At 43.4% G+C, this 17,033-nt stretch overlaps 3 protein-coding genes across 5 annotated transcripts; 2 read left to right on the forward strand and 1 right to left on the reverse strand.

Annotated features, from left to right (window-relative positions):
• Positions 1-259: 259 nt before the first annotated feature.
• Positions 260-2,862, reverse strand: LOC120893988 (transmembrane 7 superfamily member 3-like). The gene is made up of 3 exons (XM_040296271.1): positions 2,672-2,862; positions 1,448-2,548; positions 260-1,372 (listed from the first exon to the last, which is right to left on the reverse strand). The coding sequence occupies exons 1-3, from the start codon at positions 2,820-2,822 to the stop codon at positions 801-803; spliced, it is 1,824 nt and encodes a 607-aa protein (XP_040152205.1). The 5' UTR covers positions 2,823-2,862; the 3' UTR covers positions 260-800.
• Positions 2,863-3,779: 917 nt separating this feature from the next.
• Positions 3,780-6,540, forward strand: LOC120893989 (40S ribosomal protein S9). 2 transcript variants are annotated; one of them, XM_040296272.1, is made up of 3 exons: positions 3,780-4,082; positions 4,306-4,492; positions 6,266-6,540. In XM_040296272.1, the coding sequence occupies exons 1-3, from the start codon at positions 3,860-3,862 to the stop codon at positions 6,441-6,443; spliced, it is 588 nt and encodes a 195-aa protein (XP_040152206.1). In that variant the 5' UTR covers positions 3,780-3,859; the 3' UTR covers positions 6,444-6,540. The 2 variants fall into 2 exon arrangements, with proteins under 2 accessions (XP_040152206.1, XP_040152207.1); XM_040296273.1 differs by lacking the exon at positions 6,266-6,540 and adding an exon at positions 4,624-4,770.
• Positions 6,541-8,023: 1,483 nt separating this feature from the next.
• Positions 8,024-15,537, forward strand: LOC120908481 (cleavage and polyadenylation specificity factor subunit 6). 2 transcript variants are annotated; one of them, XM_040319473.1, is made up of 6 exons: positions 8,426-8,491; positions 8,751-9,509; positions 9,587-9,733; positions 9,869-10,362; positions 10,483-10,788; positions 10,950-15,537. In XM_040319473.1, the coding sequence occupies exons 1-6, from the start codon at positions 8,426-8,428 to the stop codon at positions 11,113-11,115; spliced, it is 1,938 nt and encodes a 645-aa protein (XP_040175407.1). In that variant the 3' UTR covers positions 11,116-15,537. The 2 variants fall into 2 exon arrangements, with proteins under 2 accessions (XP_040175408.1, XP_040175407.1); XM_040319474.1 differs by lacking the exon at positions 9,587-9,733 and having other exon boundaries at positions 8,024-8,491.
• The last annotated feature ends 1,496 nt before the right edge of the window (positions 15,538-17,033 follow it).

Genomic DNA, 17,033 nt, shown 5'->3' on the forward strand with positions numbered 1-17,033 from the left:
GGTAATTAGCATAAGAAATGGCGTAGGAATTTTAGCTCAATTTGTATGATGATATAGTCCTAAAAAGCATCGCATATTTGGTCTGGATCGTCCTGGTGGTTTGATTGTAGACACAACAGATCATATAAAAGCCTATTGCGAACTCGGGGCAACAAGTAGCCAATCAACCCGCTGATAGGAACAACCGACAACCAACCATGTATTTGTGGAGAAAAACAAATCTAGGAAATCTCGCCACCTGCATTTCTGGTCAATTGCATTTAAAGCAGCTATAACAACAATTTCTATATTTTTTCTACAAAAAAACACCGGATATTTTTATCACACTATATCAAACCGTATATTGGCCGTACTTCAGTTAGAATCCTTAGTTCTATATTATTGTCGTGAAAAAATTACATTCATTTTTTGGAATGGCCATAAAGACGGTTTCGTGTATCAGATTCCATGCCGATTGTCATTTTGCATTCTGTTTTCATTGCCAATCAATTATACACTCTACACGACGTACAAAGTATAGCATAAATAAGACACGTTATTTACGTTTTGGTAGTTTTTGCTTATACCTATAAGATTCAATGTTGCAGTTTTTGAACTACTTGCTTTACATTTGTTCTGCAAAAAATACGCAAACAATTAAATTGCATAGACCTATTGAAATTACTTCCATCAGCATAAGCTTCTAGATTCAGATCAGTCGAACACGCTACTCTTACCAGCCTGTAATGTTCTGTAGGTTGAAATGTCTGTAAAGCTACCAGGTGATGCTATCTTTCGGTAATGTATAATATTTGTGTTTTCTATCTTCTAGCGTTCCGTTTAAGCAGCCGGTAAAATCGTGAATTACTTTCGGGAGATTCAAACACATCATCGTCCCCATTGGTCCACCGTGTGATGATGGGCTGTTCGTTTACGAAACGCTGATATGCTGCCGTATCGTCTGCCGCTATTACCGTACTCCTTTCTATGCGATCCTCGTCGTCGCCGTTCGCTGGGCCCCGCTGGCAGGGGATATCAAAGCGCGAATAATCACCCTGCACCTCGTCCGATTGATAACGGGAGCGTAGAAACAGTGCCACCAGCATGATGATCGCGAAGGCCGCCAGTGCAACAAAGTCGTTCTCATCCAGTGCCGGATCAGAATGGACACGTTCATAGTTTTCCACGTACAGTCGGCGGACAAAGTGCCGCAGCGGGTAGTCCAACCGGGCACCAACGATTGTATTAACGCCATAGAAAATAAAGACAGTACCAAAGATGACCGAGCGGGTGATCAGTATGATCGGCAAGGTAATGTTAAGTACGGCACCGATTAATACACCTCCCAATGCGATGTACCACGAAACATTACGCAATGTGTAGAAATTTCCATCTGAAAAACGAAATACAAAAACGTAAATATTTGTTTGTAAAGAAAACATTTAATCGCCAGCCCCGGAATACTTACTTATCATACCGAACAGGGTTAAGCAGATCATGTAGCCAGTTAGCATTGAGCAGAATATTTTGCCGGCCACGGGAGCGTACAGTCCAAGAAGCAACCCAACCACGGCTCCTACAATTGCCCCGCCGACCAAACATGTTATAAGCCATTCGTGTGCCAGCGGTTTATCAAGCGTATTCAACGCCTCCACCGTACCCACAACAGCCAGGAAACCTAGCGAGGCAGAACATTTGACCACGAGCGGTAAATATCCCATGATAACTTCTAGTACGGCAATAATCGTCAGTATGATGGCGAGTACACGATAGGGAATGTTCAAACCGTAGCATCCCGCCGGTTCTATGAATGGCTTACACGAGTACGTGTGGGTTGGAACGTAAAGAGCAAATCCTCGGTGCACGGGATCGATCACAGCGGTTACGAACACCATCCCGCGACCAGTCAATCTACCGTAGGTGTGTCGATTCAGCAACAGCGGTGCGTGCAAGGCATTCTGTCGTCCCTGCACTTTGGCGTTGGCATAGCTAATCAGCTTATTAATTGCAGCGAAATAGGCCCGTTGGGAGAAATCGTGCGTAGGCATGATGTAGTAGTAGGACTCATATTCCAACCGTGCCTTCCCGCACGCGTTCGGAGTGCCCTGGAACGGTTTGGCGACTGCCGCAGCCGGCGTGTCGACAATGATGATTTCCGGCGTGAGGGTTAGATTGAGGACGGGTGAGATTTCGACCGGAAATTCGAGATTGCATCCACCCGGGACCGGGGCCGATCTGTTGTACAGCATGAGCACCAACGAAACCCACACTGGTTGATGAGTATTCAAATTGAACGCGTACAGATCACCATCCCCGTACATCAGCAAGCCAACATTCTGGCCCGAAAGATGACCCCCGTCCACGATGGAGCTGTTGTAGCTGAGCGTAACATTGTACTCGAAGGCGTGCAGCTGCACCAGCGCGTAGCCAACCTGATCGCCAGCATTTTTTGAATAGTTGCTCAGGTGGATGCGCGTATTCGAGTACGGCTGCAGGACGATCTCGCGATAATCGTTGATATCGTTCGGTCTCAAGGCGACCGGGACGGTCAACTCGACGACCTCTCGCACTGTTATCGCCACACATCACCACGTACAGCAGGAAGGAGAGAACGGTGATAACACATTTGGAATAATAACACACAGTGAAATGCATTTGCTAGCAGCAGGCAAATGTAAATATCAAAACTTACCAGACGCCAGGCTTGGCTGCTGTGGTTCGACAGAAGCGGAGGCATCACTGGTCACATTTTGGGAAGCAGAAATAGTTACGTAAAACATCAAATACGTATAAAAACATTTAAATATTGTATTGGCAAGGCGAACATTGCCTGAACGGTACATTGTTGTCTGTGCTTGCCTGTGCAAATAAAATAGATTTGTTGTGATAATTAATGACAGCAGTGTTGCCAAATCAAACAAAACGAGATACCCGTTAAACATTGCGATGGTTTCGAGTAGTATTTTCTGCTCGAAATCTCTCGCATAGCATTGCAACGGTTTCGAGTAGAATCTTGTGGAGTAGTACAATTTTTTGCAACTTTCGTCGATCTTTATCGAGTAAATATACGTAAACACGACATTTAAAAGATTGCAAGTAAATATTTTTGTTATCCATCCAGCGATGGATAGCTTGGATTGCTCGAAATAGATTTGCCACAGGCTGCTAGACTTCCCCAGCTATAGTGAATTTATGTTTCCCCGATATTTTCTAGTAAAATATGCCATGTTTTAATGCTATCTGGCGCTGGCTATCCAAATTCATCTAAAATTATGTATTATGAGTTTAATATAAATTTAGATAGCCACGTTCACAAATGGCATATTCTTCAAGAAAATATCTGTCAAACACACATTTTTGACACTAACACCAAAATTGAGCTACTTTTTGTCACGCGAGACGTTGTCGCTCTATGTCTCAAGGTGTATTAGGAGGAAAAATGTTTCAGAGCAGATTGACATTTCACGGCTAGACATAGCAATACTGAGGGCGTCGGTATTAAAATTGGGAAGGACTGGAGAGGGGTATAGAAAATTTTATGCCATTTGGCATAACAATTCTCAATGATGGCGTCCGGCAAACGCGCTAACAATGCACTTTCGAAATAAACACACCTTGCTATGTCTATTTGAACGGTCAAATAAAAAGAGCAAAAACTGCTCGATTTTTAACTTGGGTGCAGAGCACGATGTTCCGCTTTTCGAGTAGCTCCGTTCCGATCGGATCGGAGCCTATCAACTCGAGCACATCACTATCGTGTGAGATGAACCTTTTCGCTCCACACGTCATTTGGTGGTTCCGGTTTGCGGCATTTCTTTCTCTTTCCGTGTTAGAAGTTCAACGAGGCAACACGTACGTGTTCGGCCCGTCGTGAGCAAAAATGGTGAACCACCGTATTCCTTCGGTCTTCTCCAAGACCTACGTTACTCCACGTCGTCCGTTCGAAAAGCCGCGTCTCGATGCGGAATTGAAGATTATTGGCCAGTACGGCCTGCGTAACAAGCGTGAGGTATGGCGTGTGAAGTACACGCTTGCCAAGATCCGCAAGGCTGCTCGTGAGTTGCTCACGCTGGAAGAGAAGGATGAGAAGCGCCTGTTCCAAGGTAAGTTTTAGCAATGCTGTGAACGATTCGGAATCCTCGTTTATTACTCCTAAACAAGATTGTGATGATTTTTTTAAATTTCTGATACCTCTTGTCAGAATAGTTCTTTGTTGAAAATATAACATCCCGCACACGCCGGGACTGAACCACGTTTTACCCACACACACAACTGCTCAGTGTAAACCTTAACCTCACTCTAATCTAATGATATTACCTCTTTCAGGTAACGCCCTCCTGCGTCGTCTGGTTCGCATCGGTGTGCTGGATGAGTCCCGCATGAAGCTTGATTACGTGCTCGGCTTGAGAATTGAGGATTTCCTTGAGCGCCGTCTGCAGACCCAGGTGTTCAAGCTGGGATTGGCCAAGTCGTACCATCACGCTCGCGTTCTGATCCGCCAGCGTCACATTCGGTAAGTAGTCGATTAAGAAAATGGATGGGTATCGATAAAGCCCGATCATCGAAGCACATAGCGTCCATAAAATATCATACCAGTGCCGAGAAGATTCAACTTATCCGTTGCTGTCTCCATCGTGTATTCAGTTCTCTAGAGAGATTTTGCGCTGGCCCCGTGCCGCCGCAAATGATCGTGAGTGCCACTTAGAATCAGAAGGGTCGCAAGATTTTTCGGTTTCTAACGCCTCACATACATACGTACACACGAAAAACAAGTTCAGTGACACGGCTTTACTTGTACGATGAAGCAGTTTCCTGGTTGGTCACCAACGCGCATTATTGGCGATCATTGGATCTATTCACTGCAAGAATAAGCCATTAAGAACTTGATGATTCGTGCTGAAACGTACTCGCCGATCCATGGAAGCAAGAATCAGATGTATTTCTTCCACATGCGCGATGCATTGAGGATCACTGGAAGGTTTTACTGTTGTATCGATTCGGAACGAGGTAACAAAAACGGTAAATGATGGCTTAACGTTTAATAGAATGTAGTGTTAAGGTGGCTATTTTCCTTCAGTATTTTTGTTGTAAATCAAGTAGTTTATTAAAAATTCGTACGACATTGCGAATGAATTTCACAGCAACGTTATAAATTGCAATGGCTAAACTTCATGGAATAAGTTAATTTAGTGTCAGCACAATTATGAAGTGTTTCATTGGGATTGCTTATCCAAATGATGTACCATTGTTTTCTATTAAATCGGCCAGACCAGAATACAAGTTTGTAACACGAATATTGTAAAACTATGTATGTCTTACACTACTGTCTCTCTAAGATGCTAAATCAATGGTTTATGTTATGATCTACCCCAATGGCCACGCTCCACCGAACAATCTATTTCGCTGAGAGTGCCAATTGTAACTATCATTGGGAATATTGAATCCGGGTTAGGAACCATTTCCTGCTATAAAACTCGTGCAGGCCGTGGGCCGAAAACTTTGGAACAATTAAAACTGTAAAAACGATCTATGTGTACTCAATTATCGATATAATAGGGTGCAATATAAATGAGTAGATGTTACGATCTACCCTAGCCCAATGGCCACGCTCCAGCAAATAACTTATTTTGCTAAAGAGTGCCAATTCAAACTATCATTGGGAATATTGAACCCGGGTTAGGAACCATTTCCTGCTTATTAAACTCGTGCAGGCCGTGGGCCGAAAACTACGGAACAATAACGATCAATTGGTACACAACTATCAATATAGATAGGATACAAAATCAAAGACTAAACTTACTTTACCCCAATGGCCACGCTCCAACGAACAATCTATTTCGTTGAGAGTGCCAAATGTAATAATCATTGGGAATATTGAATCCGGGTTAGGAACCATTTCCTGCTTATTAAATTCGTGCAGGCCGTGGGCCGAAAACTTCGGAACATGAATATTGCAAAAAAAAAAATCAGCATTTATACCACCACTTAGAATAATTATTCATGCATCGATTTTATTGTTGATTCTTGTTATTAAAACGTTCGCGGTTTCTGTCTATACTGGACTGGACCTGGGCCCCCGACTACGTGACGGGACATATATAGTCATACGATAACGAGTTCATGCGTCTCAATTCAAACGCGAATAGACCGGATCATAGCCACTTTTTACTACTATGTTAGAAAAACGTTAAAAAATCACTGTCTTGATCAATCACGAGCCCCTAGAATCTGTTAATATGCTAAATAATCTCAATAATAATAAAATTTTGTACTTTTTCTTTCACAGTGTCCGCAAGCAGGTCGTGAACGTTCCTTCGTTCATCGTCCGTCTGGATTCGCAGAAGCACATCGACTTCTCGCTGAAGTCGCCCTTCGGTGGTGGCCGTCCAGGTCGCGTCAAGAGGAAGAACCTGAAGAAGGGCCAGGGTGGCGGCGGTGCTGCCGAAGAGGAGGAAGAGGATTAAACTGCTGGTCGCGGTTGGTTGTCTAAACCCTAAACATTCTGTCACTCAGCTAGATGTAATAATAACAACAAGCATTACATGAGTGTCACCAACACGATTCGTCTGATTTATTTAAACTTATTTGTTGTAGATTAAGTGTATCCGAAAATTTCTCCAATTTGATAAACGGAATTAGATTTTTAATTAGTATGTTTATGCTGTCTTCTGATGGTATTAATAGTTCTTAATATTTGATTAATGCAAAATCAGTAAAAAGGTTTCGGGAAGATTAAATTCTTAAACACACAAACTACAATACGAAATTTAATCTTAGAAAGTCGTTAGAAATGCAAATATAAAAGGCCTGATTAGTTTTCCCGTAAGTTAGATCAAATAATGTTTGATTCATTTACTATCTTTTCTCGTCTGGTTGTTCTCTTAATTCTTTCGGCTGTTGCAACGTTATGATTAATGATATGCTATGATATTAATGACTTTCGAATAGATCGGCGAATCTCGAATATTTCTGCAAGTGGAATATTGTGACTTTCAGCCAGAATAGATTTTTTTAATTAAGTCGTTGGTTTTTGACGTTAAATTTATTATAATATAGGAATCATGTTAAAATTTCAGGAACTTACTAAACAGTGAACTGTACGCTTATGGTAGACCGTTCCATAAACTGTATTTGAATATTTATGAACATTTAAATTTCAGTGCTTAACTAAAGTTGTACACGTCTCAGTCATGTTTGGCTTCGTCTATGAACAATCTATTAAATTTCCATGTGCTTAGGATTATTATTCCACACCCTGCCGAGTTAAAATATACGTTTCTATACGACAACGAAATACGGCTCACGAGTCGCTTACGGCTCTTTGATTTCTGGATAATGGCTCTTAATCGTTCATATATTTGTACTCTTGCCTTATCTATACGGCTCTTCACGTTGAAATCTACAAACATTTTGTATAATTAGGCTATTTTGGTCGCAAACTTTGCCGAACGCTGGTATCTAGGACATAATAATGGTTCTTCTGCGCCTCCAAAAGACTTCCTTTCATTGCACCTAGAAATTCGCCGCTTGAACACGGCACTCTAGCGGAAAGTGCATGGAAAATTGAACGTAGCTAATATGAATTTTTATTTGTTTATTTATTTTTTACATGTTGATGCATGTAGGATTGTTTGAAAAATTCTAAACTTCGATAAAACTTTCATTAATTCGAATGGGTCAGCATGATTCTAATATTTTGCCGTTCGATTCGAAGCATTCTGTTCCGTTCGAGTGTCGTGATCACAGGCGGAATATCATTCAAAACTTTGCATGTTCGCGATACTAAAAAAAAGACAACAAATAAAATATAAATCCCTGTAGAACAAGTATACGAAACAAAAAACGGCATTGCTATTCATGTGCAGTGTCATTTGGAAAGAAAATTATAATAACGATCGCAAAAAATAGTTCAGCCATAGGGTTGGAACTTTTCAAGGGAACAAAACGTGGGCAAATATCTGCGGATGTTTTGATTTACCCAGTGTGCCGGATCGGACCGCTATCAATCCATCATCTAGGCGGAGCAGATGGTTCTGCTGCTTGGACTCCGGGCGCACATCTCCACAGACGAACAGCGGCTACAGCCGGACTGACAAATGTCGAACGTCGGAAAAAATAAGTTTCTCCACTGAGGAAAGTACTTTTTCGTGCAATTGGTATCCATCAAACGCTGCAGTTTACTTCATCGCGCAAGTAAAGTATGAAAAGTGTGGTAGAGCGTTAGTATTTTGTCCCCCAAAGATAGTTGAAAGTAACGCTGTGTGCAGAGGGAAGACCGGCAAAGTGCAGAAGAAGCGGAAAAGCTAGTTTTTGTATCGCTGGTAATTTGTAGTGGTGGTAGTGCAGAGAGGGCCGCTATATCTGCCTGTGTGCTGTCCGTGTGGTGGTGGTGTCATCGACGGTGTAAAAGAGCTTTACACAGTCGCGCTGACTGAAGCAGAGAAAGATGGCCGATGGCGTTGAAATCGATCTGTACGCCGACGATTTGGACCAGGATTACGCGCAAAACAATGTAAGTAGACGGTGAAACTGGAGCGGCTGCTGTGCGTAAGCCATTTTCCATCCGCAATGAGACTGGCACAATGGGTATCTCATCCCGCCGTAGCTTTGTGCCTGTGGGAAGTGCATAAGACTGCGTGTGTGTGTTTGTATGCGTGTATGTGCGTCGCAGGAGGAAGCAAAATGTTTTTGTTGCAGAAAAAGTGGAAAACTTCGCTTGTAGTCCTGGGAGTCGGTCGGTTGTTTACACGGGATTGTGCTTACTTTTGCAGGACGATTTCGGTGGCGATAGTGGCGACCTGTACGACGATGTAATCGTACCATCCGGGGACCGTAACAATGCGGGCAGAGGCCCGTCGATGGACCGGGGCGACGGTGTCGATACGAATGGTTCGTACCACCATCATCCCGGGGCTTGGTCGCTCAGCCACATTCCACGCCGTCATCAGCTGTACGTGGGCAATCTGCCCTGGTGGACGACGGACCAGGACATCACCGACTCGGTCGCGGACGTTGGCGTGAACGATTTCCAGGAGGTGAAGTTCTTCGAGAATCGTGCCAATGGACAATCGAAGGGTTTCTGCGTGATTTCGCTCGGTTCGGAAAACAGCATGCGGCTCGTAATGGAACGGCTACCGAAGAAGGAACTGCACGGTCAGAATCCGGTCGTGACACTGCCAACGAAGCAGGCGCTGAATCAGTTCGAAAGCCAGCAAAAAACCCGACCCACGCCACCGGCACCAGGGCAAAGCAATGGCCCGCGACCGCCTGTACCCGGCATGCCGATGGGTGGCCCGGGCGGACCAGGTGGCGGCCACGGAGGACCGGGCATGGGAGGTCCGGGAGGGCCACCGGGTGGCGGTCCTGGTGGACCGGGAGGACCAGGTGGTATGGGCGGTCCCGGTGGACCGCAGCCACGGATGATGAACCCCAATATGCCGCCGGGCATGCGTCCACCGCACCCGCACATGTCCGGACCGATGCACATGCAGGGACCGCACGGCGGACCGGGCGGACCACCGCGACCACAGGTAAGTGTCGGGCCTTCTGCGCCGCCCCATCTAGTTCGAAGTGTAAGTTTCATCCGCCATGACACCATCTTTCGTAGGGACCGCCAATGCATCAAGGGAATGGACCACCGCAGCAACCGCCTCGATTCCAGAATCAAAACCAATGGAATGGTCCGCCACGAATGAACGGTCCGCGACCAGGCGGCCCGGGGGGTCCAGGCCCAATGCAGCACAGGCCGCAAATGGCAAGTTATATCATCAAATCGTTAACGTCTTTTACTCGCTTCATTTCGCTAACTCCATACAATCCGATCGTGTCTGTGTTGTGTGCATTTTGTCACTAACTTTCTTTTGTGTTGTGCCTCTTCAATCTTCCACAGTTCCAAGGACCGCCGAACGGTATGCCACGTGGACCACGCCCGGAATGGAACCGACCGCCGATGCACGGTGGTTACCCGCCGGGTCATCCTGGAGGCCCCGGACAGGGACCACCGCACATGCAGGGAGGGCCACACGGACCGCGCGCTCCCCATCACGGATCGATGGGTGGGCCGCCGGGACCGCAGGGTCCTGCCCCGCACGTGAATCCGGCGTTCTTTAATCAGGGTGGTGGCCCACCAAATCATCCCAATGGAGGTGGCCCCGTCGGACCGCCGCACGGTCCACAGGGACAGGGTGGGGGACCGCCGCAACACTTCAACCCACAGGGTGGTGGAGCTCCACGGGGCGGTCCATGGCCGGTACAGGGTGGCAAGCCGCCGGGTGCGCCGGGCGGATTCCCCGAACATCCGGTCATTACCCCGCAGCTGAGCGAAGCCGAATTCGAGGAGATTATGACCAGAAACCGTACCGTCAGTAGTTCCGCCATCGCGAGGTAAAGTGCAATGTTTAAGCCGCACTATTGTAATGTTACTCTAAACTCACCATCAAACAACTCATGCCCTCTTATGATGCTCATGTTCTCTTTGTTTTGTTGTTCGTGCTTTGTTTGCAGAGCCGTATCGGATGCCGCTGCTGGCGAATACTCAAGCGCAACCGAAACACTGGAAACGGCGATCTCGCTTATCAAGCAGTCCAAGGTGGCTCAAGACGAACGGTGTAAGATTTTGATTGTATCGCTGCAAGACACGCTGCACGGCATCGAGGCGAAGAGCTACACCCGGCGAGAGCGTTCCCGGTCGCGCGAACGCTCGCACAGACGCCAGCGCCGGGAGCGGTCAACGTCACGCTACCGGGAACGTTCGCGCGATCGCGAGCGGGAGCGTGAGCGTGATCGCGATCGCGACCGTGAACGTGATGGGTAAGTGAATACGGCTGCGCTGCTTTGGGTGGTTTTGGTTAGAATGATTCACGGCAATGACCTTCCAACTCTAACGAAAGCGAGTGCGGGATGGTCTTGCCTAGCCGCGGAAGATCTATAAGCTTTATACTATATCGTTTGTTCTCACCGTTTGTCACTAGCTCTCGCCGATCTCGCCCAAGGAAATCTCCGGAACCGGCCACTGATAATGCAACGGATAGCTCGTCGAAACGGTACTACAACGACGATCGCTACCGTTCGTCGGATCGTGAGCGGGAGCGCGATCGCGACCGCGAGCGCCGTGAAGATCATCGATCACGGCATTAAGTAGTGCTAAAATGAACCCTTATATTTTCGAACGCTACTAGCAAAACGGAACTAGCTGGTTGCCTCAAAATTCCTGCAACGCTACACTACAATTGAATTCTAAAGTTTTTGGGCAATTGTCTTTTTTGACAGTTCAGTTCCCATTTCCATGGAGAGAAGTTAATGTGAAACAAAATGAACTACACACACGGTCCGCAGCCCGATCCTTTTGCCCCGTAATACTTCCCCCAGTTTTATATATGTATCGATGTTTCCCCACATCTCGCCCAAAGTTTTTGAAGGTAGTTTAAATTGAAGTTTTGGTTTCTATTTTGTATAAAATTAGTGCAAAAGTCGTTCCAAACATGGAGCAAAATGTAGTAAGTTCATTGTGAAACAAGAATATCTCATATACACGTTTTAATTGCACGACGCTCTCGAGTTTCCCCCTGATCTCGTTGCACTTACAAAAGCGCCGCCGTATCGTCTCTCTGTATGCAAAGTGTTTAGACGGAGAATGTATCTTCTTTTTTTAAATTCCATTTGCCCTATAACTATTCTACCAAAATGAGACGTGGGAAGCATCTGAGAGCATAATAATACGCCACATAGCTAAATGTAACGCAGAGAAGGACGCATCGGAGCGCAGGCATGGTGACAAAGATTTAAGGCGCGCAACGGCAAAGAGGAAGCATCAATATATATTCAAACTACACATCCATCCCGCTCTACTACTAGCAGAGTACACTTCCCATCATTGGCGTTCCTCTAAGCAAGCAGCAACAGGAATGACAATCTGGTGCAGCGACAACAGTGTGGTGTGCAAGCATGCGCGCGTGTGTTTGTGTGTGTGTGAGTGTTGTTCCGTCAGTGGTTTAAAGGTCTGTTACAACTCCTGAAGACTCCTTGCGGGTCGTGTGCGTTCCGTGTGTACATCCTGCTACGTACGATCCATGCCCGACGGCAGTGGGTGCATCTTGAACGGTCAGCAGACTCAGCATTGACAACGCAACGACTCCCAGCACTTCCCGGCGGCAGTAGTTTCCTGATGGCAGCAGCAGCGGCAGCAGCAGCTGTAGCAGCAGCAGCAGCAGCAGCAGCAGCAGCAGCAGCAGCAGCAGCAGCAGCAGCAGCAGCAGCAGCAGCAGCAGCAGCAGCAGTAATCATCAGCGGCAAGCGGGTAATGCTGGAGGAGGCCACGTGTTGCTGTGACAGTGACGCACGACTCGACGATGACGACGCTACTGATCCGCAAAGAAGATTGTAACACATCCCTCTTTTTGAAGTCAATAATTATAAACGTAATCAGAGAGAAAAAAAATCAAAAAAAGAAAAAAAAATGTGCAAATTTTGTGTACCGTGTTGTGTATTCTGTCCCTCCCTTTATCATTATTATTATTATTACTACACTAGTCTTGCACAGAGAGAACGTATTACGAATGAAAAACCAATGTAATGTATTGTGTCACACATCTTTAAGCTAAGTTTTTGTGTTTGTTTATTTTACGAAAACCCAACACATGTTTTCTTTTTGTACTTCGACTAATTTTTGTACGGCGGTATGACTTTATTTTAGTTTATTCGTTTAGTTTTGTTGTAAAAAAAAAACCCATGACAGATCGCACATGCGACGACTGAATAAGCACTTTGTGTGAGAGCGTGCTTGGGAGTACTGTTGTTTATTTTAGTACTGCAGCTAGATAGAGATGCTTGGCTGGAAGAAGTGTAAAAACTGTTTGATAATTTTACTCCAGCTGAGGCAATGCAAGGGACTAGAGAAACATAAACATGTTGCGATAAAGCGGAGCTGAAGTAACGGTGACAAACATATTGTAAAATTACCAAATTTCCTAGAAGGTCTTTTGTAACACGAAACGTAGATATCTAATACTGTTAAGGCCAAATGTAACCGCGGCATTTGTGGAAAACGGTGCATTCCACTGTAAGCTGCCCTTAAGAGTAAATGAGCTTCTTACTGTACCCCGATCTTCGTCGGCCCGAAAAGGCAACTCATCTTTTTTGAGGAATCAAACAAATATTGCGATGTCGGTGTTAAAACTGATGTAAACTTGTTACTGTGTAGCAAGTGCGTGTATGTATGTAACATTTATGTACCTTTGATCAATGGACGTTGGGGGAGAAGTTGAAGGACGAGCACAGGCGGTTTCGAGAATCCATTTGTATCATGATTCACGATGCCCAAGCATATGCGCCACATTTTATGTATAAAGGCTGTGTGGTAATGACAGAAAACCTATGTCCTGTTTCTTTTTATAAAAACACGATCAAATTGTACACCGGTTTGTACGACGGGATTTGTACAGTATAGCAAAGACAACAGATAGAATTAAGACATAAATTAAACTTTATATGTATGTAGTATTATTACGAAAACTACCATCTAGACGCTTTTACCTTTTGTAAATTTATTTCTTTGCGTTATTAGACGAGCTGCTCTCTTCTTGGTATTTATCATTCTCGTTATTTGTACAATGCGTGTAGCGCGTTATCTCTTGCGTCTAGTTTTACCAAAAAGAAAGAAGGAACAAAGAAACATATCAGTCATATTTAAGGATTTTTTTTGCAAATGCATATTTGTAAGGGCATTACACACTTGTACTGTACGCGAAGAAAGGGAATGCAACGACGCAAGACTGAACTCTCTGTCTCTAAGACTGTGAACGTATCTCATTACATTCAAGCTATTTTAAACATTTGGGACGGGCAGCAGTTGACTTGCATACTCGTAGATTGATAACTTATTATTTTTTAATTGTTATATTTTAATCTCAGAAACCTGCAATGCAAACTAATACCGTTGTTAGTGGTTCACAATATCGTTAAGACACTGTGGAAGAAATTTGGGCTTAGCTAAAAGTACTATTGTGATTGGACGTTTTTAACAAGCTTGTTAAATTACTCCGTGATCCGTGTATCGATTAATAAGATGTTGAACGTATGAGGACGTACCGATTCGCAGAATGTCTAAACATTTGCTATATAATGTGTCTTTTGTAACAATTTTAAACTCAATTATTCTATTCTGTTATGGGGATTCTCGATCCTAGTCGGGTCCAAGGTCCATAAATTACTACAGGTCGGTTCCGTACAGTGTACTTCGACAAATTTTCATTACACAGCTAGGGAGTCCACAGTTACTTAGCAACTCATACAAAGTCCTTAGCAATCCTTGCGACATATGTGCCAATCTCCATAGAAATCTCCATCCATTATGGCCACCAAAAACACAGCTAAGGACCCACCTGTAGTCTATCTATAGGCACCTTGGTCGAGTCGAGAAATTGGACTCGATTGCTTTTTGAAATATGCTTGCTTGTAAAAAAAAATCTGGTATGAAAAATCAAACGAGACGGGCAGTCGACGTCACAGTAGGCGACAAACAGCCAGATCTACTCTCGAAGATGACTTTAAAATACGCCTAAAAATATAGAATGTTAGCCAAAAAATAAGGAATTTCCCGACAGATAATCATAGGAATCGGTTTATTCTAGTCTAATTTCATTGAATTATCGATTTTTTTCATGTTGGTCCATCAACTTTGGTTAAATTACTTTCTTCTACTCAATCTCGAATGGTCATTGCAGAAAACTGAAATATTTTTCTTCAAAACAGCCAAAACATCGTTTTCAATCCATTTCCGGCTAGCATTTTGATATAGAGAACAATTGGCTTGAATCGAGACTCTGGAATCGAAAGAACACGTAGTCGCTTTTTTTTTATAGAACTCTTCTACTAGACATTTCTATGGCAACCTCGAAACAGCAATAGAATTCCGCGATAGTTTAGTAGCCTAGTAGCTCCTATTTTCTTAACAATATTCAACTCGACGTCGACACATCTCGTTTGCGCAAGAACAGAATAAGCCTGAATAATACTCCATAAAGACAACAATGACCGACAGGATTAGCATCTTAACGTCCTAAGGGAGGAATTGTGTATGAAACCCATTGTATTAATTATCAATCAGCCCTCGAAATGGTACATACATCCTTCTGCTTTTACACAAAATTGTAATTATGAATAGGATTTATCGATTTTAGTTGGGTTTATCGCGTTTTTACTGTTATAACACCCTGTTAAATGGCGCAGAATTAACTGTTAGATCGAAAATTGGGGAGGGTTGCGCTGACACAGTATGCCATGAGACGATTGGTTCGTCGTAAACACGAACTACAAAAAGGTAAGCATTTTAAAACGTTGCCTAATATATACTATAAAATTACACTAAATAGTCGTAAGAGGGTAGAGTAAATGTAAATGCGAGTGCCAGTAGTAGAGAGAATTGTGTTGTTATACATTTGTAAGCAAACTCGTTGTAGGATATTCCAGTAGTTTGATAAGCTTTCATTTAAATGAGCGTAACATTAGTGAACGACTGAAGGCATTTTGGCCCCTGCAAACAATGTATTACCTGAAAACTTATGCGAACAATGTGAAGGTCAATGTTTTATTATTCCAAGTTTTAAACATTCTCTCTCTCTCACCATCATCTTTCCCACAACTATGTCCATCAACTTTGGTTAAATTACTTTCTTCTACTCAATCTCGAATGGTCATTGCAGAAAACTGAAATATTTTTCTTCAAAACAGCCAAAACATCGTTTTCAATCCATTTCCGGCTAGCATTTTGATATAGAGAACAAGTGGCTTGAATCGAGACTCTGGAATCGAAAGAACACGTAGTCGCTTTTTTTTATAGAACTCTCTTACTAGATAGACACATTTCTATGGCAACCTCGAAACCGCAATAGAATAACGCGATTGCATAGTAGCATAGTAGACCCGATTTTCGTAACAATATTCAACTCGACGTCGACACATCTCGTTTGCGCAAGAACAGAATAAGCCTGAATAATACTCTATAAAGACAACAATGCCCAACAGGATTAACTTCTTAACGTCCTAAGGGAGGAATTGTGTATGAAACCCATTGTATTAATTATCAATCAGCCCTCGAAATGGTACATACACCCTTCTGCTTTTACACAAAATTGTAATTATGAATAGGACAAAGAGACTCGATTTTAGTTGGGTTTATCGCGTTGTTACTGTTACGTTATAACACCCTGTTAAATGGCGCAGAATTAACTGCAGAAATTGGGGAGGGTTGAGCTGACACAGTATGCCATGAGACGATTGTTTCGTCGTAAACACGAACTACAAAAAGGTAAGCATTTTAAAACGTTGCCTAATATATACTATAAAATTACACTAAATAGTCGTAAGAGGGTAGAGTAAATGTAAATGCGAGTGCCAGTAGTAGAGAGAATTGTGTTGTTATACATTTGTAAGCAAACTCGTTGTAGGATATTCCAGTAGTTTGATAAGCTCTCATTTAAATGAGCGTACAATTAGTGAACGACTGAAGGCATTTTGGCCCCTGCAAACAATGTATTACCTGAAAACTTATGCGAACAATGTGAAGGTCAATGTTTTATTATTCCAAGTTTTAAACATTCTCTCTCTCTCACCATCATCTTTCCCACAACTATTATTATTAGGACAGCATGTTCTAAAAATGTCCAAAAACACACTACACGGACTCAAGTCTTCCACAACACCTTTTGCTGTGATATACTCCTGGTTGTACGTACGATACGGTAACGAAAATCGATCCAACCCGATATGTGTTGTTCTAGTTTTGTAAATGAATGGAAAAGCTTTTCTACAAAAAAACGTTGTAACAACAATTAGCAAAGAACAGAACAAACAAACCAATCCAACAAGAGGGAGAGAGAAAGAAGATAGATAAAAAACATACAAAAAACACAACGAGCGAATTTGTTTAAAATTAAATGTTTATTTTATTTCCGTTTGCTTTCTCCTTATTATGTTTGTTTTGCGTCTCCCATTTCATTATCTTCTTTTGTGTTTTCGTTTTGTTTTTTTTTCTTCAACCAGCGGCACCCTTTATTTTA

This window comes from Anopheles arabiensis, chromosome 2 (genome assembly GCF_016920715.1).
Source record: "Anopheles arabiensis isolate DONGOLA chromosome 2, AaraD3, whole genome shotgun sequence".
Taxonomy (NCBI): Eukaryota; Metazoa; Arthropoda; class Insecta; order Diptera; family Culicidae; genus Anopheles; species Anopheles arabiensis.